The 21,939-nt window shown below is 35.1% G+C and overlaps 1 protein-coding gene across 42 annotated transcripts in view; it reads right to left on the bottom strand.

Moving 5' to 3' along the window:
• The window catches only part of CLASP2 (cytoplasmic linker associated protein 2), a 177,633-nt gene that overhangs the window by 65,725 nt on the left and 89,969 nt on the right, over positions 1-21,939 (bottom strand). For 18 of the 42 annotated variants that reach the window (XM_077865945.1, XM_077865948.1, XM_077865946.1 and 15 more), the window contains 9 exons: positions 20,055-20,114; positions 18,567-18,644; positions 17,453-17,620; positions 14,412-14,467; positions 13,368-13,541; positions 5,988-6,011; positions 4,289-4,306; positions 2,124-2,225; positions 1,944-1,970 (listed from right to left, as the gene is read on the bottom strand). In XM_077865945.1, the coding sequence (XP_077722071.1) occupies positions 1,944-1,970; positions 2,124-2,225; positions 4,289-4,306; positions 5,988-6,011; positions 13,368-13,541; positions 14,412-14,467; positions 17,453-17,620; positions 18,567-18,644; positions 20,055-20,114 (707 nt within the window). The remainder of the gene's footprint in view (positions 1-1,943; positions 1,971-2,123; positions 2,226-4,288; positions 4,307-5,987; positions 6,012-13,367; positions 13,542-14,411; positions 14,468-17,452; positions 17,621-18,566; positions 18,645-20,054; positions 20,115-21,939) is intronic. The other 24 variants (XM_077865951.1, XM_077865955.1, XM_077865965.1 and 21 more) reach the window with 5 other exon arrangements.

Consider the following 21,939-nt stretch of genomic DNA (forward strand, 5'->3'; position numbering starts at 1 on the left):
AAAGTCTTCTGATCTTAAAATCCTACGAGGCCTAAAAAACCCATCATTATTATGTTCCCATACTTCAGGAGAGGATTTGAAGTATTGTAGATTGGGTTTCAAAGTGAAAAACCAAATGTAAAAAAGTTATTCTAAATCTTACTGAAGTGATCAGTAATTATAATATACCTAAAAGGAAGGTCCTTAGGTAGTATCTTAGAAAACCATACACAAAGCACTTTGAATCTTTGTCACAAGTTCTGTCTTGGAATTACTTTAGGAAAGAACTAAATAAAATAGCTCATATCAAATTTAATTTTATCCTTAAGATACTGGATAAATTTTGGGTTGCTATCTTTATTCTTCCTTATGCTTTAAATTTCCTAACATTATCATTATTTATTTGTTTCCTGAAGGCCATAAACATAACAGTACAAAAGTATACAATAGGAGTTTAAAACTCAGTTGACATTAGGTTAACAATAACAATGAGGACAATTTTATCAGCTGAAGGCTCAGGTATTTGTTACTTGTCTTAAAGTATATGAAATATACTACAACGTTTAATCCTACTACAGTTCTCTGGGATTATACTCTTCATTTTATAGAAAAATATACAGAAACACAGCAACTTAAAGTGGAAAAGCCATGATTCACAAGTGGGCAAGATGGCTCCGGAGTCCATGATCTAAATCAAATACTTCTGAGACTTTATTATACACAAATCACTTGGTGATCTTGTTAAAAAGACTGAATTCAGGACATCTGTAGTAGTATGAAACTGTGCATTTCTAACTAGCCCCCAGGTGAGGCCGATGCTACATTTTGAGTAGCAAGACTCTAAGCAACTATGCTACAACTGCTAAAGATGGATTAAAAAAATTATTCTAAAAATACAGAAAAAAATTAAAAATACAAAAGATCAGGGAAAAATGTGATATGATCCATTTCTAATTTGGTTGGAAAAAGAGCCCTTATCCAGAAAGCATTTGCCATTTTTCCTATTTATAAATAATCCTCAATTTGCAAACCAATTTTACAAAGCATTCCCTTACTTTTAGGACTCTTGTTGAATATTCCCATCACTTCTCTGCCTGGACTTTTTGACTCGGGAAAAAGGAGAAAAGGAGAACCTGCTGGCAGGACTTGTGTAATCACTACATGGCCCCCTCCAAGCCCAGCTCTTTTCCCTGATTCCAAGATTCAGGAATCAAATTAAAAACAGAAAAATAGGACATCTATATCTTGATAAATCACCTACACAACTGTGGATGGTAGTTAAATAAATAGCCAAGTATGTAGAATAACTTGCAAATTACTTCCCTAGAAAAATATTCCTATTTTTAGAGCTAAGTGCTAGTGAAAAATCTGATAAAGAATAGAAATGAACTCTTAAATTAATAATGCCATAAATGTATGGGTTACTATTCTGGAACATGTAGAAATGAATCAACATTTTACCTAGACCTCAAAATTGTGCTTTTTAATAATTGTGCTTATGAGGAACTCAGCTTCCAATGAAACAGTAAAAATATAAATCTTAAATTCAATAAGGAATATAATAGAATTGGTCATTTTAATTTATGTTTCCTCACTATGAATCAGTATATACCTGCCAAAAATGCTAACTGTATTCTAAAAGATTTGGGGAGGAGATGAAGACACACATATCTGTCCTTGAATAGCATTAGGTAGATGCAACCAGATTAGATGCTATCACAATTATTTTGCCTCTAAAAAGCACAATTTTCTACATTTGCAAGTTTCTGAGAAAACCTTAATGCTAAGAGATTTGTGTTAAAATATCTCCATGCAAAACTTTATACAGCAGATGAAGTTTTTTCTGTCTAAGTGGCAGAAATCAATGATGCAGCCCTAGTACACACCAGAGACAAGACAACACCCACTCAAAAAAATTCCAAAACATGCACAACAACTGATCCAAAACATTGAAAAAAAAATACCTTCATTTTTGTCAGGTGATGATGAACCTAAAGTACAGAACAAGAACTCAGTATGTGGCTTGTCTTTTTGAAGTTAGCTTTGTCTTTATCCAGTGGTCAATCTCCTAATACAGTCATATACAAGCAACACACTTATCCTAGTGTATTACAAATTCAGGAAAACTCATAGGCAATACGTACGCTGCGACTGAGACACCATTTTTGTTCGACTTCTTCCTCGAGAATCTGTCTTGGCATTTCCCATGCCAGCAAGTGGTGCTGAAAGCTTTGCTCTCACCCGGCCTAAGGAATAAAATTATTTAGGTAATTAAAGAGATTTTTCTATAATGGTAATAGTAATGAGGGGAAAAAAATATCACTATAATTTTCTAATTGGGTATGCTTTTCACGTATTGTTAAATTCTGTAGTAATGTGACCATCACTGACAGGTTATTTTTCTCTTAAAATTTTTAGAATACATACTGCTTTTTATGTGTTGCACCGTAAGCTAACTTTCTTTCAAGGGTAAAAATAAGGTCAAACTAAAATATTTCCATTCTTAGTTTGATATTATTAGTTCAGTAGAGTCATAATTAAGATAATTATCATAAGCATGTTAATTTATTTTCTTAATTGGCAGTTCTAATTCTAAAATTTCAGTTTCTATAAAATTTAGTTTATTCTCAAATACAGCCTATAGTTTAAATATAAGCCTAATCTTATTAGAAACAAAAACTCAAACAATTATTTTGACTGAAAATATACTTCTAAAGGGATTTGCAAGAAGAGATGGTGTCATATTTTCATCCTGTGCCAAGCACTAGGTTACTATAGACAGATATGGACACAGTTACTATTTTTCTTCCCCCAGCCCATTTCATTTATAAAATAATTTGAGGAAACATCTATCACATAAGAGTTGGCACTTTTCTCAGGATACTCCCTTCTCTTCTACCACTGATTCATCCCCCTCCACAAAATCAAGCCACAAACATCTATTTCTAGAGCTTCTGAACCAAAGGAAATAATGTTTCTCAAAGTACCTAAGTGAATGGTCATTAGTAAAAAAAAAATATTACTAGTAGGACTATGGTGTTCTCAAGCAGTCTCAACCATATCAAATCAGAACCAATAACAAACATCAAGAAGGGCTCAGAATCTTGTCAAGTTAAACAGCACAATTTGTAAGGCAATTATTATACTGGCTAGCCTGATATGGCTATATTAATTAGAAAAAAATAAATGAAGAGTAGGGAGAAATTACGAAATTAAGAAATGAGTGACAGAAGATTAAGAGAGTGATTAAAAACCAGTAATAAAACAGAAGTAAAACCAGAAGTCTAGTTGGTGAGTCTAGCATTCTCTCAATTCTTCAAGGCCCTTAATAAGCCCATAGTTCAGGCCTTTCACCCTTTTACAGAATCTGTTTAGAGTAGGATACAATGTTCTCCCAACTAAGAAGTAAAACAGAAAGACAAAATTATTATTTTTGAAATGGAGAATTTATCCAAAATAACAAAGAAATCAGGATAAGTATTGTGTTACTATTGTTCTAAATTACAAAGCTACAGTGCCAGAAACCATTTTTTATAGATTACTCCAATGGATATGAAAAATATGAAATATTTCAAATATATCAGAGTATGTATGAGACTAAAAATGTTAAATATACTTGGTTTTGGATCACAAGAAAAGGTCATCCATGTAAAACTTAGGAGAAAAAGAAGTGTTTCAAAATCAGAGATTTAATAAGACAGCCTTTAGGCAATATAAATTAAAAAATGAATTTTTTTTCCTTTCTACAAATTCAAAAGAAGTAATTATTTTCTTAAACTGGCTCAATAAAATAAACTAGTGTATCTAGCAAGTTTTTTATAATCCCAAATTCAAATCATATATGCAATTATCCACTGATTCTAAATCAAAGACACATTTAAAAAGCAGACTAAATAAATGCATTTAAACTCCCATGATAAAGCAATGGAGCATGCTCCCCTCAAAGTATAAATAAATTAGCATAAATTAAAAACAAAAATACAAAAATAAAGAAAAGCATTAATGATGCTACTGAAAAAAAAACTATTTACTTATTTTATACTAGATATTATTAAACATGTTAAGCAATCATGTTTTTTTCTAGCATGAGATGATCCAAAATACAAACCAAACTCTAAATGAAGAACTAAAGAAAAAAATCCACATGTGTAACTAACACAACCAAACAAAATATAGAAGCTATCACAGCTGGCAAATTATATAGTTGTGCAAAGAAATTAAGCCTATTTAGTTTTTAATACTGAATTCCTATTAATGAAAATATTAAGGTAGAGGTATTTGTGTTACTAACAAAATGTATAATTCTTACCATCTTCAGATGTTGCTCCTAAATAAGAGAAATAAAACAATAACATTTCAACAAATTCTGCCAATGCTGATATTAAGACCTACTTGCAACCCCCACCCAAGACTTAAAAAAAATGAAAAAAAAAAAAAATCTAGTTTGATAGCCTTACACAAAATTTGAGGTCATCAAATGACTCACAGCACAAGAAAAGGTTAAAACTAGACAAATGAAAATGCCAATATTCCACAACAAACACTTTTATCTGCTACATTTCATACTCGAAATTTGAAATGGTAAAGAAAATTATAGAAGTTAATCACTCAAAGATGTAACCCTGTCATTACTGTCTTTGAAGATTTTTACAGAATAAGAATACTTTCTTGTGCATTTTCAAAAATCTGTCCATAAGAGAACTAGAAAAAGCTGACAAACATGGGAGTTATCAAATCCATGATCTAGGCCTCATTAACCCAGTATTTTTTTTTTTAACCCAGTATTTTTATTAAAGCATTACACAGACCTTGCTATTTATTCAATATTTATGTATGCTCCTTAAGATGTCAATGAAAAGTAGCAGAAATGAACAAGTGAAAATATCACAACTCACTAAAGAGCAATAAAAGATGTACATCTGTATATGTATACACATATTTTTTTAAACACAGGATTGAACATCACTGAGAATAACAGATCACGTGACACAGATGAGTCTAAAAGAGGAAAAGTCTTCCACTTTTAATCTGGAAAGTGAGAATAGTTTAAGGACACAGAATTTCAGTGCAAGAAGTGATACTAAAGGGTTTAAAATACAGAAACTATTTTGTGGTAGGCTTTCATTTCATTCAGTAATTTTTTAAACTTATGACATACACGAAATATATAGAGGAGCAAAGAGACAACATAATAGTCACGTACCCAACCCAAGATTAAATAAATCCCACATTTCATTAGAATGGAAGATATGTCAATTTAAGGGCTTATGTAATAATTGACAGAAAAATATACTGTTCTTCATTTTTTTCCTAGATTTCATACTAAGACTTAATTCAGTATCTTCCTATAAATTCTTAACAACAGCTCAAGTTCCTAGACAGCATCATGGTATTTGAGGAGATCAAGGGACACTGTAGGTGATACGCCGTGTAGTATCTGACAAATACCACACTGATAAAATATACCACACTGAACCAAGTAGAGATATACAATAATCACTTGAACACTAAAATTAAAAAGCCAAAGCTTAAAGTTCAGTCCTGATTAAATGTTAGTTTAAAACTCACTCTTAAAAAGATAGCATTGTAATTTGCATTTTTATTTTCACAAATAACCATATAAATCTGTAAAATATTTCATTTGTCTCTCTCTGTATCAGCGTTGGTAGACTAAAGAGTTCAATCAAATGACTGAGGAGATCCCTTTCCATTCTTCTGATTCTATCTCAGAGAAAGACTTAAATCAAGAATATTTTTATGAGCTAAGGTAAAAAAAAAAAAAAAAAAAGATAACTGATTAACTTACAACGAACAGTAACCTAGTTTTTGAAGAGACTGGGAAACCCAAAAATGGATATACCTAACCCAAAATTCAGAGAATTACATAGCCATTTTACATTAAGATTGCTGCAAAATAAGTAGTCTATTTTCAAAAAGAGAATGAAGATATTATACAGAATCCAAGAGCCATAAAAATCTTTAGTAGAATTAGAAAAGGAAGTTCTTACCATCCATCTTGTCAGAAGTATCCTCTTTGATGAAAGAGCAAGCAAAGAACAGAGGAAAACTTAGTATATTAGAAAAAAAAATTTTATAATCCCTATAAACATTATTTTTAAGATGACAGAATTCATAGCAAAGACATGTATATGAAACTTGTTTTCAACTAAAACATATAAGGAGATTTAAACAAGATGAGGTTCCTGTTTGAGACAAAGATACAAAAACAAACAAAGAATCAATAATATGAGTTTGCCTTTCATTGGCCAGAAAGAGAAGTTAGTGAAGCCCATATCCCAACCTGGGACCCTTGCCATCATCAAGCAGACCTCTTGCTTTGTCTTCCAAGTTTCTTTAAATCAAACACTCATCATATCCCCATTCCCAAAGGAGTTAGTACCGAAGAAATAAAAACAAAAAAAAAACAAAAAAACAAAACAAAACAAAACAAAAAACCCAGCAGCAACTGCTTTAAGTAATATACTAAGTTTAATGACTTCCAAATCTAATCTCACAAGCACAGATCTCTCTTCTGAGTTCCATTACCACTATATCTTTCCCTTTGTCCTTATACCACCATGGCTCCTCAACACCTCTAGTGTGATGTCTCTCTGGGACTTCAAACTCTTAAATGCATAAAATGCAACAAGATATTAGCCGCTAATTCTTTAGCAATCTATCACTAGACTGAGAGACTCTTCAGTACAGAAGCATCTATTTTTGGATCTCTGGTCCTAGTGGGGTGCCTGGCAAAACTAAGTGCTCATTAAGTGTTTGCTGAAAAACAATGAACACTCCCTCTCATCCATAAATGTTAAGCCATGACAAGCAAGGCTCAAAGTAGAAGGAAACAGAGAACACATCAGTCACATGTGTGTAAGAAGCTGATGGGGGTGGGGATAGGAGAGAAGGTGAGAGGCAGAAGAGGGAGAGGGAGTAGGGTGGGGTAGAGGGAGAGGAAAAGAGAGAAAGAAAGGGAGGAAGAAATAAAGAAATAAACAAGAAATAAAAAAAGAGAGGAAGAAGAAAATCTATTATCTAAGTCTCAGAAAGAGCTAAGGGCAAGGAACTCATTGTCTCTGAGTCTGGGCCAGGTAAAGAAGACAGAGGGACACGTTTCCCTTCTGTAATGAAGTTATGTGCAATTCAAACCTTAACCAAAAGAAACTAATTAAGTCAATCTCTCAACTATTATTGACTTTCTTATGAAAAAAATATTGCTACAAATAGCCTTTCTAGTTCACATTAGAACATTTCAAATATTGTATTTTTTTCTGGTAATAAAAATAATAGATAAAATATAACTTATTTTTAAGACTCTAGATAAATAGGTTTTATATTTGTTTTCCAGATTTCTTCCCACTTAAAAAAGCTAAGAAATAATTCATGTACTCTAAAATTCATCCTTTTATAGTATAAAAGTCAGTGTTTTTATTATATTAACAAGGTTGCACAACCCTCATCAGTAATTCCATAAAGTTTTTATCACCCACAAAAGAACTCCTGTACCCATTAGGAGCCACTCCCTCTTCTCCCTGACTCTCAGCCTCTGGCAACTACTAATTTACTTCCTGTTTCCATGGGTTCATCTATTCTAGACATTGCATGTAAATGGAATCAAACAATAAGTGGCTGCTGGAGTCTTCATAATATCCGCCCATCTTGAAACATGCATTAGTATTTTGATGTAATGTACTCCTTTTATGGCTGAATAATATTCCATTCTAGTATACAGACATATCTATTTAACCATTCACCAGCTGATGGACATTTGGGTTGTATCCATGGCTATTATGGATAATGTTGATATGAACATTCATGAAGACATTTTTTTATGAGAACATAGCCTTCATATTATCTTGGATATACCAGCTAGGAGTGGAACTGTTAGGTCACCTGGAACTGTTTCACTTTTTGAGAAACTCCCAAACTGTTGTTATAGCAACTCCACTGTTTTACATTCTTATCAGCATTGCAGGAGGATTTTAATTCCCCCATATCCTCACTAGCATTTGTTTTTGTTCATTGTTTTGGTAACAGCCATCAACATGGATATAAAGTGGTATCTTACTGTGTTTCTGATTTCCACATTCCTAATGATTAATGACGTTAGACATCTTTTCATACACTTACTGGCAATTTGTATTTCTTTAGAGAAAAGTCTGTTCAAATCTTTTGCCCATTTTTAAATTGGATTGTCTTTGTTACTGAGTTGTAGGAGTTCTTCATGTAATTGGAATAGAAGTCCCAGATATTAGATATATGATTTGCAAATATTTTTTCTCATTCTTTATGCTGTCCTTTCACTTTCTTGATAGTGGTCTTTGAAGCACAGAAGTTTTAAATTTTGATGAAGCCCAATTTATCTATCCTTTTTTAGGCTGTGTGTTTGGTGTAGTACCTAAGAAAACACTACTTAAAAAATTTACAACTATGTTTTCTTCTAAGAGTTTTACAGTTTTAGCTCTTACATTTGGGTCTTTGATCCATTTTGAGTTAACTTTCTGAATTATGGTGTGAGGCAGGGATTCAAATTCATTCCTTGGCAAGTGGCTGGCTATCCAGTTGTTTCAGCACCATTTGTTGAAAAGAATTCTTTCCCCATTGAATGGTCTTGGTATCCTTGTGAAAAAAAATCAACTGATCATAAATATATGGGTTTATTTCTGGTCCCTCAACTCCACTTCATTGGTCTCTATGTCTATCCTTATGCCAGTACTACAGACACTTGATTATTATAGGTCTGAATAAGTTTTGAAACTGGGAAGTGTGAGGCCACCAACTTTTTCAAGATTGTTTTTTCTCAAAATTGTTTCATCTATTTTGGATCCCTTGCGTTTTCATATGGATTTTAGGATGTGCTTGTCAATTTCTATAAAAAGGCATCTGGACTTTTGATGGGGATTGCAATGAATCCATAGGTCTATCTGCTATCTTAACAATGTTAAGTCTTGATTGATTCATTTATTTTAAAGATTATACAATGAGAGAGAGCACAAGTGCAATGGGGGAGGGGGAAAGGGAGAGAGAGAATTTTAAGCAGAGTCCCCATTAAGCACAGAAAGCCTGATGCAGGACTTGATCTTACAACCCATGAGACCATGACTTGGGCTGAAACCAAGAGGTGTACACTCAATTGACTGAGCCACCCAGGTGCCCTATGCCGCCCTGACACAGTCCTCCTAAGACTCTATAATTTCCTAAATTATAAGAGCACCAGGAGCATCTTTTTTTGTTCTAATACTTGGTCTTTGGCCCTGGTACTTTGACCTAAGACCCTTGTAATTTCTTGGGTGATAGGAGTGTCTTCTGTTCTAATGAGGTGATTCCTGGTAGGCTTCTAGAGAGCTTCTGGCTGGTTACTAGAAAGATGAAAAGCCATGATCAGAAGCTCAGAATTTTCAGCCTCATTCTCCATCTTCTGGGAAGGGGAGAAAAGCTGAAGACTGAGCTAATGATTCATAATGACTATGTGATGAAGCTTTCCTAAAAATCCCCAAAGTACAAGGTTCAGAGACTTTCTGGGTTGGTAAATGTACCAGGAGGGTGGTACACTGTAACTCCATAGGAACAAAAACTCTTGTGCTTGGGACCCTTCCAGACCTTGCCCCACGTTATCTCTTCATTTGGCTGCCCATCCAAATCCTTTACATGTCCTTTGTAATAAATCAGCAATGTAGTAAGTAGACTGTTTTCCTGAGTTTTGTGAGTCAATCTAGCAAATTAACTGAACCTGAAGAGGTTATGGGAACCTCTGATTTACAGCCAGTTTGGTCAGAAGCACTGGAGACAACCTGGATTTGCAATTAATGTCTGAAGTGTGGGGGTGGGGGCAGTCTTATGGGACTGAGCCCTTAACCTGTGAGGTCTGTGCTAATTCAACTCAAAACTGAATTGAAATGTAGGACACCCAGCTGTTGTAGAACTGGCTGGTGTGGAAAACCCACACATCTGGTGTCATAAAAAAAGTAATAGGAGTGTTGAGAGTAAAGAAGAAATATGAGTGGTTTTTCCTAGAGAAGTCTTACACTTCTTTTGTTATATTAATTCCTAAGCATTTTATTCTTTTTGATGCTATTATAATTGATGTTGTTTTCTTCATTTCAAATGGCTTATTGCTAGCATTTAGAAATACAATCAATTTTATATATTGATCATGTTTTCTGCAGCCTTGCTGAACTCATTATTAAGCTCTGATCATTTTTTTGTGGATTCCTTAGGATTTTCTCTATCTAAGGTCATGTTTTCTGCAAACACAGATTTTTACTTTTTTCCAATCTGGAGACATCTCATTTCCTTTTCTTGCCTTAATGACCTGGTTAGAACTTCCATGATAATGTTCTCAGGAACGGCAAGAGTGTCAGGGTTCCTGGGTGGCTCAGTTGGTTGAGCATCTGCCTTTGGCTTGGGTCATGATCTCACAGTCCTGGGATGGAGTCCCACATTGAGCTCCCGCTCAGCAGGAAGCCTGCTTCTCTCTCTGCCTCTACTCCTGGTTCATGCCCTCTCTCTCAAATAAATTTTAAAAATATTAAAAGAAAAAAAAAAAAAAGGAAGGGCAAGAGTGGACATCCCTATTTGGTGATGATCTTGGGAGAAAGTGTCCAGTCTTTCACATTAAGTATAATAATGATAGCTGTGGATTTTTCATAGATGGTCTTTATCAGGTTCACAAATTTCCCTTTTATTCCCAATTTGTCAATTATTTTTTATCATGAAAAGCTGTTGGGCTTTGTCAAATACTTCTTCTGCATATACTTGAATAATTGTGTGGTTTTTGTCTTTTTATTCTATTAATAAAGTATATTTAGTTGATTTGTTTTCATATACTGAAATAACACTGCATTCCTAGCAAGGTAATGTTTCTAACATAGAAAAGTTTTATGAGGGATCCCTGGGTGGCGCAGCGGTTTAGCGCCTGCCTTTGGCCCAGGGCACGATCCTGGAGACCCAGGATCGAATCCCACGTCAGGCTCCTGGTGCATGGAGCCTGCTTCTCCCTCTCCTATGTCTCTGCCTCTCTCTCTCTCTCTGTGTGACTATCATAAATAAATAAAAAAGAAAAAAGAAAAAAAAGAAAAGTTTTATGAAAATTAAAAGCACTGAACAACCCACTGTTGACATCTTGGTTAACATCTTTGTCTAATATATTTATGTATAATTTTATATAAAATGATGAAATTATCACATTGGTAGTATCATTTGATCTTCGTTGAAAATATTATTTGTTAATATTTGTTAATAGTATTTATAAGTACATACCATAATTTAATCATACCACCTTTGTTATATATCCAAGTTCTCTTAATAACATCTATTATTAAAAATATGATGAATATTCTTTTTTATTTCTTGGCATAATCATCTATAAACACAGAATTACTGGATCTAAATTCTGAACATTTCGAGTCACCCAGGTAGCTCAGTTGGTTAAGCATCTGACTCTTAATTTTGGCTCAGGTTATGATCTCAGGGTTGTGAGATTGAGTCCCATGTCAGAGTCTGTGCTGAGCCTGCCTAAGATTCTCTCTCCCCATCTCCTGTGTCTCTCCCCAAACCCGCTTACACTCATTCTCTCTAAAATAATAATAATACATAATAAATTTTGAACATCTGAAAAAACTTCATGAGTTCAATAATATTGTAATAACATTGTATGGTGATTATACTTATTGTGGTGAACACTGAGTAATATATAGAATTGTTGAATCAATACGCAGTACCTCTGAAACTAGTATAATATTTATGTCAGTTTTATTTCAATAGTAAAAAAAAAAGTATTAGGGTATTCCTAAATTGCCACTCAGAAAAAGTGTTGTGTTTAATTCACATCAGCACTTTTCAACCACATTCTTTATCAGCAGTAGGCACTAATCCTTTTTCATTATATTTACAGCTTTTTCAATTTGCACTTGTTTGATTCCAGCTAAGGTTCAACATTTGTTCTGGTGTTTTGGGGGTATAATTTTGATATACATAGAATATTTTTCTATAAAAATAAGCTCCTATGTTTCTCATAGACTTATAAAAACCTGCTGACATTTTAGCTTTTATGGTGGTATGTAATAAACTTTTTCCCCTCTAAGTTTTCAGCCACTTGATTTTATATTTTTGTACTTAAGATTTAAATCTGAGGGGTCTTAAACAGTGTATGTTCTCATTCATTTGGGGAATATAAATAATAGTGAAAGGGAATATAAGGGAAGGGAGAAGAAATGTGTGGGAAATATCAGAAAGGGAGACAGAACATAAAGACTCCTAACTCTGGGAAACGAACTAGGGGTGGTGGAAGGGGAGGAGGGCGGGGGGTAGGTGTGAATGGGTGACAGGCACTGAGGAGGGCACTTGACAGGATGAGCACTGGGTATTATTCTGTATGTTGGTAAACTGAACACCAATAAAAAAAAAATTTATTAAAAAAAAAATCTGAGGGTCTTTTCCCTCATGGTTTTTTGGCTTTTATGTTTAGAAATACCTTCCCCCAACCTGAGATTAGATGAATACAAAACTACTTTGGTTTCATCAAGTTGCTTTTCAACTTATTAAGTCATCTGGAATGAATTTTTATATGGTGTGAATAATGATTCTAACTTAATTTTATACCAAATTGTAAACCAGGTGTCTAAACACTATTTACTGAAGAATTTATCCTTTCCTCACTGAATGTAGCTGTGCCAACTTTATCATGTACTACTGTGTTCCAATGATCTGCCTGCCTCGTGTTCTACCATAATTACTCAAGAGAAAGAAAAATAAAGCACAAAACAGAGATAAGCAATATGAATAAACAGTCTCAAACGTTTAACACTAATAAACGTAGGGATGTCTGGCTCGCTCAGTTGAAGAGCGCTAGGCCCTTAATCTCGGGGTCATGAATTTTGAGCCCCATATTGGGAATAGAGATTACTTAAATAAACAGATAAACTAAAAAAGTTGATAAATATAAAAAAATTCCAAATAGCTTTGGGAATACATGTTTAAATTTTGATTATAACTAAGCTTTGCATTTTTCAGATTCCCAAAAGGGTTTAACTTCTTGGTAAGGGAACAAAAGCTGGATACAAGGCCAATGCCTTTCCCAACTCTTTTAGTAACCAGTAGATGGGTGTGGCAGTAGTGCAGAACTATGAAAATTCTATAGGCAAATAATGGAATCAAGAATTGTCTCTCTGTGCCAAGATGATTAGGAGGGTGATTAAAGGAAAAATAGAAACAAGGGAGCTGCAATATCTTAGCATTGTGTTGTAAGCACAAGATCATGTTAAAACATATGCACTACCCTAAACTAGCAAGAATGAAATAGAAATGATTAAGATATCACTATTGTCCTGACTTCATTGAGACCAGGAAGAAAACAAAGTACAATATCCCACAATTAGCTGTCTTACCTAGTGATGCATAGGAACCTGGATTCAGGGCACCTGCACCTAACCGCCCACTTCGCACAGATTGCCCAGCAGCATGATGTGCCTTAGCACCAGCAGCAGCATTCACATCAATGTCACTTCGAGAACGCTGCAGGCTTCCTGGAAGGGAACTGGCTTTGCTGCTGCCTGTTGATACTATGGGAAACAAAGCAGAGGTAACCTGTATTATTTAAATCACTGCAAACAGAATGAAAATTACATAAACTTGAAACCACCATGAGCTAATCCATGATGACAAATGGTCAAAAAGGAAGCAATGTACAAATGGACACTAGAAAGTACTTTATAGTATTTTAAAGTAAGAATGCTTCTGTTTCAATCCTGTTTAAATCTTCTTGGACAATTTCTCAGTATGTCTCTGTCTCACTTTCATCCTCCATAAAACGGGAAAAAATGCCTATACTTCGTAAAATTCATACAACTGTTCTGTAGATGAAAAGATGATGTTCATGACTGATGCGTGAAAATGAAGCACTGTACATATAAATAAATGACAGCACTGTTTTGTTTTGTTTGTTTGTTTTTGTTTTTTTTTTTACTATCAGAAAAATGCAAGAACTACTCTAGGATTTGGTTATTCAGAAAAGAATGCAGATTCTACCACTTATAGGCAATGCAAATTAGGTCATTAAATTTCTGGTCTTTTGTTTTTCAGTTTTATATATAAAGAGTTTTATAAACTGTGAGTTATGATCCATGAATAGGCTGTGAAGTCAACAGAGTGGGTCAGACCAGCACTGTAAAAAAACTGAAAAAAACCACAACAGAGTGCATTACAAGAAAGAGTAAGCTGTGCTTCAGGGAACTTGGATTATGCTTATACTATATAACATATATATTGTATGTATATAATTGTATACACTGCATTGTACATTACAAACGTATATAATATACAGTAATATTATATATATATATATATATATATATATATATATATATATATATGTGGTACTAGGTTTCTATGTAAAATATCCTTGTTAACTCTTGCTTAGAAAGGCAGTTTACCTCTTCCAGCCACAGTTGATGGGTTTGCTGTAGACCATTTGGAAGAAAAGGGGCGACTGCAAGGTAATAAGAAATATTTTTAGTAAGAAGATGTAATTTATTACTCCTCTCAAAACCCTTAATGAACTACTGAGTTTTCTGAAGAGTTTATCTCTAATTTTAATTTTCCTTTTACAAATCATCTTAGAATATTTGTTGTCACATATCAATGGTATCTCAGTTAGCTGTGAAGCAAAAATGAAATAACTAGCAATGAACAGGCTATAAAGCTCTACAAAGACAGGCAATCATCTTGCTGTTGTTCACTCTGGTGCTCGGCACCCATTACAGTGCTCACCACAGAGGATGCAACAGAGCACACTCCAACTTTGTATTCTAAGATGTTTTCCTTATAAGGAGAGAGTTACCACTAGCACATAGGGAATTCAGCATAACCAAAGCCTGTTTCATTTAAGCTATAAAGGCTGTGGCCATTGGCAATTCATGCAGTGCTATTGAGCGTTACTGCGTGGGACAAGAGAAATGAGGTTAAGAACTATTGCTGAGGATAATGTGATTAGAAAGCAAAACAGCTCAAATCATCTCAAAGAATCCACCATCTCCTTTAGGATTTTTTTTTATTATCTTTAATTATAATGCCATTCTGCAGCTCATGGATAAATAATACATCTAAGTATTTAAGAGGGTATTGGGAAAGTATATAGATTTTTTTTAAAGATTTATTTATTTATTTATGACAGACATAGAGAGAGAGACAGAGACACAGGAGGAGGGAGAAGCAGGCTCCATGCTGGGAGCCTGACGTGGGACTCGATCCCGGGACTCCAGAATCGCGCCCTGGGCCAAAGGCAGGCGCTAAACCACTGAGCCACCCAGGGATTCCCGAGTATATAGATTTTAAAGGAGGAGTAAAAGAGAAGCAAAGACCTCAAACAGGTTAATAACATGAGGCTATTGACATATATTCTTTAAGTCATTATTATCAAATTGTAAATTTGGTAGTTGTTATTAAATCCAGTATTATATTGTTTTAATAACTGGCCCTTAAAACTGTTATTCTATTAGGCTGAGGCAGTCCACTTCAACACTCAAGGACTTAAAGATGTTTATATCTAAAGATGTTATACTGAAATGAGATAAAATATCTTGTTTACATATTTGCTACTCAAAGAATGGTCCATACTCAAAAAGCAAAGATATCACCCAGGAACATATGAAAAAATGCAAAATCTCAGGTCCCATCCCAGATCTACTGAACGGGATTCTGCATTTTAACAAGATCTTTAGGTGGCTCATGGGCACTCTAAAGTTTGAGCAAAGTAAATAAAAGGAAAAAAAACAACAAAGCTCATTTACAGGGAGGTTTTATAACAAATTTATTTATTTATTTATTTATTTATTTATTTTTTTTGTTAAAGATTTTATTTATTTATGATAGTCACACAGACAGAGAGAGAGGCAGAGACACAGGCAGAGGGAGAAGCAGGCTCCATGCAGGGATCCCGATGTGGGATTCGATCCCGGTTCTCCAGGATCGCGCCCTGGGCCAAAGGCAGGCGCCAAACCGCTGCGCCACCCAGGGATCCCCTTTTATAACAAATTTAAACAGAAGTTCAGATAGGTTAATTATTCTTACAATAATTATATCAAAATTGGATATCTCCTTTTATTCCTGTAAGTCACTGCACATTAGTCCAGTACTCACAAGACCCTATGAATGCTTCCTTGAGTCTTGTGCCCTAGTTTGCCTCACTTGACTCACCCTGGTCTCACTCCTACATTAGGGAGCTGCCAAAGCAAGCATCAGTCTTTGTGGGGTCAAGGTCCCAAAGGGACAGGAATTACACAGAGGAAAGCTCACATTTTGTGAGGAAACCTAGAGACACTTGAGGCCACTGTTTGGGGGTAGAGATGGCATCAGAGATGCCATAGGGCAACCTCATAGGGCAAGAGATAGAAAATTAGAGTAAAGGCTGCCAAGGCAGCAACAAGGGTTGAGTAAGCCAACATAATGATGAGAATGGAATTATACAGAAGTGAGTCAGATACTAAGAAATTTGGCCCCAAGGGATTTGCTAAAGTCCTTATGTTATGGTAAAGATGAGGAAGGAAAGCAGTGTTTTTTTTTTTTTACCAGTCACACTGTACTGTATCAGAGTTCTGAAGATGACTTCTGAATCCCCATTACAATTCCTCCATTATAATGCCCTAGAAATGGGCTGCTTGCTGTATGAACTATTTCTGGGGTATCTATCTATCTATTTATTTATTTATTTTTTAATAAATTTATTTTTTATTGGTGTTCAATTTGTCAACATACAGAATAACACCCAGTGCTCATCCCGTCAAGTGCCCACCTCAGTGCCCACCACCCCGTCACCCCCACCCCCCCGCCCACCTCTCCTTTCACCACCTTTCTGAGGTATCTAAAAAATATATATAAATCAGTGCTTCCCAACATTTTCACAGACATGAACATACAGAAGCAAAATTTGTATCACTAAACTCTTCACTCCAGAAAAAGTTACACTAGCATCTAATCTAACCCTTGAGACACAAACCAAAAAAGTAAGTACAGCTGACCCTTGAACAACACAGATTTAAACTGTGAGGGTCCACTTCTATGCAGATTTTCTTCAATACACTACAGTGTTATAATTGTATTTTACCTTCCTTATGGTTTTCCCAGTAACATTTTCTTTTTTCTACCTAACTTTAAGAATATTGTATATAACATATATACAACATACAAAGCGTGTGTCCATTGACTCTTTATGTTCTCAGTAAAGCTTCTTGTCAACAAGAAGCTATTAGTAGTTAAGTTTTGAGGGAGTCAAGTTATATGCAGATTTTTTAACTTCACAGTGCAGAGGGTGGTTAGCATCCCTAGCTCCCATATTGTTCAAGGGTCAACTGCACATTCCAGTCATCATTCTTTCAAGCCTTTAAGTGAAAACAAGCAGGTATTCAATCATCTAATTTAAGTAACTACAGGGATTTGGAGAGGAAGAAATCAGTAATTATTATTTATATGGCCTTACTTGAGACTTTCCTGTGAGCTAGATGAGGACCTGTCTGATTGTGGAAGAGATGCTACACTGCCAGAACTCTTTAAGTAAGTTTGAAGACTCTTCTGATAAGATGGCTCAAGAGAATTATACAATGTTTCAGCTTCACCAGGAAAGTGGTTTCTAAGACCCATGTATGTCCTGTAAAACAAAGGAACAAAAAAGAAAAAAGAACATAAAATAATAGCTTTACATAAAATACATACATTGAAAAAGAATGAAGGTGAGACCATGTTAATATATTTCCTACATATCAAATGAATATATTTTTTAAAAGATTTTATTTATTTATTTGAGAGAGAGAGAGAGAGAGAGAGAGAGAGGAGGGGCAGAGAGGATGGGAGAAAGAACCTGAAGCAGAGTCTGCACTGAGCATGGAGCCCAAGGAGGGGCTTGATACCATGACTGCAAGGCCATGACCTAAGCAGAAACCAAGAGTTGGGAGCATAACCAGCTGAGCCACCCAGGTGCCCCTCAAATAAAGACTTTCTCAATTTAACAAGTTTGGTGGAAAGATGGCAGGATTTTGAGAAAAGCAGATCTCTGTTCAAAATCTGACTACAATTCTTATAGTTTGTGTGGCCTCCAAATCTCCAAACTTCTGTTGCCAATCTACAGACATACCACTTTTGCAGGATCATTCTAAAGATTAGATAGTAATATATACTAGGTGCCCCACAGTATCAGTTACTTAGCATATTCTCAATAAATGGCAGTTGTTTTAATTCATAATCAAAGTGAGGATGTTATGATGGAATAGGAATGAATACTAATGATTAAACAAATGATAATATAAAGTCAACTGTTAGCCATTTAGTACATTTTTTTTTTTTTTTAAGTAATCTCTATACCCAATGTGGGGCTCAAACTTACAACCTTGAGATCAAGTTGCATGCTCTACCAACAGGTGCCCCATATATCTAGTACAGATTTAATGGAGAAAAATCAGTCTTGGTATTACTAAAGAGCAAATCAAGTAGAATACTTGGACATTTTTTATATTCTCATTCTTCCAGTATAATTCCTTTCAAAGAAAATATCCAAGTACATTTAATTAAACTGTCACAAAAATACATCATAGACTTACTTTCTTGCCTCCACTCTGGCTTCAGCATCAGCATCATGAATTCCCTTCTTAATAGTTTCGACCAAGACGGCTGCATGTCTATAGAACAAAACATCTTATTTTTAAAAAGATTTTATTATTTGTAAGTAATCTCTACACCCAACATGTGACTCACACTCATAACCCCAAGACTAAGAGTCTCATGTTCTACCAAATGAGCTAGCCAGAAGCCCCCAAACACCTTTAGGTTCATGAGTAAAACTGTATTTCACCACAAAGTATACTTATTGGCTATATGTTACACATCAATCACAAAAGGGCAGGGGAGATTTAAAAAATTAGTGTGCAATAATAAATTTAAGATTTTCTAATAATCTACCCCACACATTTCATTCATGTATGGTTTCCCCCTGACAAGTCAAACTTCAAAAACTTGAATATAATTATTTTTATAAGGAGTACAAACAGTGTATATAGGTATAGTACTCACATTTTAAATTATTTTTCTTAAAGATTTCATTTACTTATTCCTGAGACACACACACACACACACACACACAGAGAGAGAGAAAGAGAGAGAGAGAGAGAGGCAGAGACACAGGCAGAGGGAGAAGCAGGCTCCATGCAGGGAACCTGATGTGGGACTCGATCCCGGGACTCCAGGATCATGCTCTGGGCCAAAGGCAGGCTAAACCGCTGAGCCACCCAGGGATCCCCCTTAAATTCTTAATAAAAAAGCCCCTTCGGTGTGGTTCCTCACTAACCCATCAAAGTAGAAATGATTTGCTAATAGCATGATTAGTTATGATCTGACCTAACTGAATAGGAGCTGCCACAAAAGAACTTAAAGGAAACCTAGAATTATATCATGCTTACATTAAACAACAAACTCTATTTTTTTAAAAAATGGGTTGTAAATAGGTTTAACAATTTCCATGAAAATGGAAAATCAGCAAGGTATTCATTGTAAATGCAGGTATACTCCAAGCTTCAAACTTGAAATTACTACCGGGCAAATAGCCAAATAGCTTAGTGACCAACTAGCTGTGCACATTTTCCTTTCGTTCATCTCAGAGCTACATCATACATCAGTGTATTCCTGACCAATAATGCGTGACAGCTGATAGAGAAACTTTCCAAAGAATCTCTTAAAATCTCTTTCCTTTGAAAAGAAGGGACCTCCTTCTATATTAAATCATTACCTGATTAGTTACACTCCAGGAAACCTGGTCTGGAGATACATTTTAAAAATCTGCCCAATTTAACCTGCAGTATCTTTTATAACCCATTCTATCTACCTACCTATCCTCACTCAACCCCCAAATAAAGAAGAAAATCATAGCTGCCCTGAGTAAAAGAAGCCACACTGTATCACAGCTTTAAAGGAAAACCAGTACAAATAACTTTTAAGCAGAAGGAGGAATAATGCAAAAACAATACAATTAACTTCTAAAGAACTGGTGCCAATGAGGAGGAGAGGGATGTGGGAAAGGAGGAGTCAATGCATACCTTTCCAATGAATGAGTCTGCCACTCTTGTAACAATAAATCTAAAAATTCAAATGAACGCCTGAAAAATAAAAGTTAATTGTAACTGTTATAACATTACATTGTTATATTAATTGAAATTAAATATTACTTTCTTCTATAATACTGCACTTTGTCCTCTGAATTAAAGTATAAGATATGTTTTTAGTTATCTTAACTGTCAAATACTTAACTTACTTTAAGGCTCCAATTATCTATGTTATCTATGTTTTGACCCCTCAAAAAACCTTGAGGGTTCCCCATGATTTTACCTTAAAATATTTGTCAAATATAAAAATGTAACACATTTAATTTAAAAAATAGTTATCAAACACCTACTCTGCAGTAGCAACTGAAGATATACAATGGCGACCAAGAAAGAGATCTTCCATTTCTGTATTTGTTTTCCTAAGTATACATATATATATAAAATTTTTAATCAAGTATTTGTGTCTTTTCTCCTAAGCCCCCTAGTTCTCAAGTTCTTCAACTATCTCATTCTTGAGTTTCTCTTCTTTCTTGGCACTGATGACACAGTTATCCCTTGTTTCTCTTCTTTTATTAACATTTTTTTCTCCACCTTCTTTTATTTTTTTTTTATTTTAAAGATTTTATTTATTCATGAGAGAGAAAGAGAGAGAGAGGCAGAGATACAGGCAGAGGGAGAAGCAGGCTCCATGCAGGGAGCCTGACATGGGACTCGATCCTGGGTCTCCAGGATTATGCCTTGGGCTGAAGGCAGCGCTAAATCGCTCTGCCACCTGGGCTGCCCTCTACCTTCTTTTAAATGCGCTCATGTAGTCCTCGCCCACTTCTCTTTCATAGTCTTTAACTTGGGAAACATTATCTGTATCACCTGTACCCTTAGCTCTATCGACTATGCTTCTCACATCTAAGCCTTTATCTCCAGCACTGATTCTTTAATTCAGCTGTCAAGTCAAAGTTTCAACCAGTTCATGGACATCCCTATACAGGCAGAAACTGTCAACTCAAACACTAACATACAAAAGAACATATTAACTCTTACCCTCTCAAATCCATTCTTTTAGCCCATGTTATAGTTTAGAAAATGAGAAACACAGAGGTTAAATTAACTTGCCTAAGTGACAGGACTTAAACCCTGGCATTCTGATTCCAGAACCCACAGTCTGAAGCACTTGATATCACCTCTTCAACCATATCCGATGATCCAATTTTCATTTCTACACTCCAAATCCCTTGAATTTATTTCCTGAATAAAATCTTCAATCAGTTATCATCAATATAGCTCCAGTACAGATCCTGCCCCTCTTACACGAGCTACAAGAATTCCTACTTAATTAAACCAATACTTCTTGCTGTCTCTTTTTAATCATTGGTCATAGCTGAAATAAAACTAAGATGGATGACACTACCTCCTCACCAAAAACTGTCAAGGTATGAAGTAATGTCAAAATTTCTCTTCGTAGACATTCAAAGCCCTCTATACTCTCTGACTTCAACCTACTCCTGCTCTTCCTACATTGCTCCCACTCGCCTACCCCCCACTCCCCCACCCCATTAGCTTCTTTTCCTACTGAGACCTTCCATTTATCCTGTTTTCTGGCCTAAATGGCCTGTCTGATGGCTCTGTAGCCCTCAGCAAGCTTACATCTCTGAGTAGGTTACACCCACTCAATTCCCCTACAGCTATTGAATTGGTCCCCGTTTTCAAGGCAATTTTATGATGCATTTTTTGACTCTCTCTTCTCTGCCACATTCCTATTTCTCCAATTAGCACTTTCCTCAATATAAGGCAGAGAGGTTGGTAAATCTTTTCTGTAAAGTGCCAGACAGTAAATATTTTAGGCTTCGTGAACCACATACAGTCTCCAAATGAGTAAGAACAG

The sequence above is a fragment of the Canis aureus genome, chromosome 22, assembly GCF_053574225.1.
Source record: "Canis aureus isolate CA01 chromosome 22, VMU_Caureus_v.1.0, whole genome shotgun sequence".
NCBI classification, from domain to species: domain Eukaryota; kingdom Metazoa; phylum Chordata; class Mammalia; order Carnivora; family Canidae; genus Canis; species Canis aureus.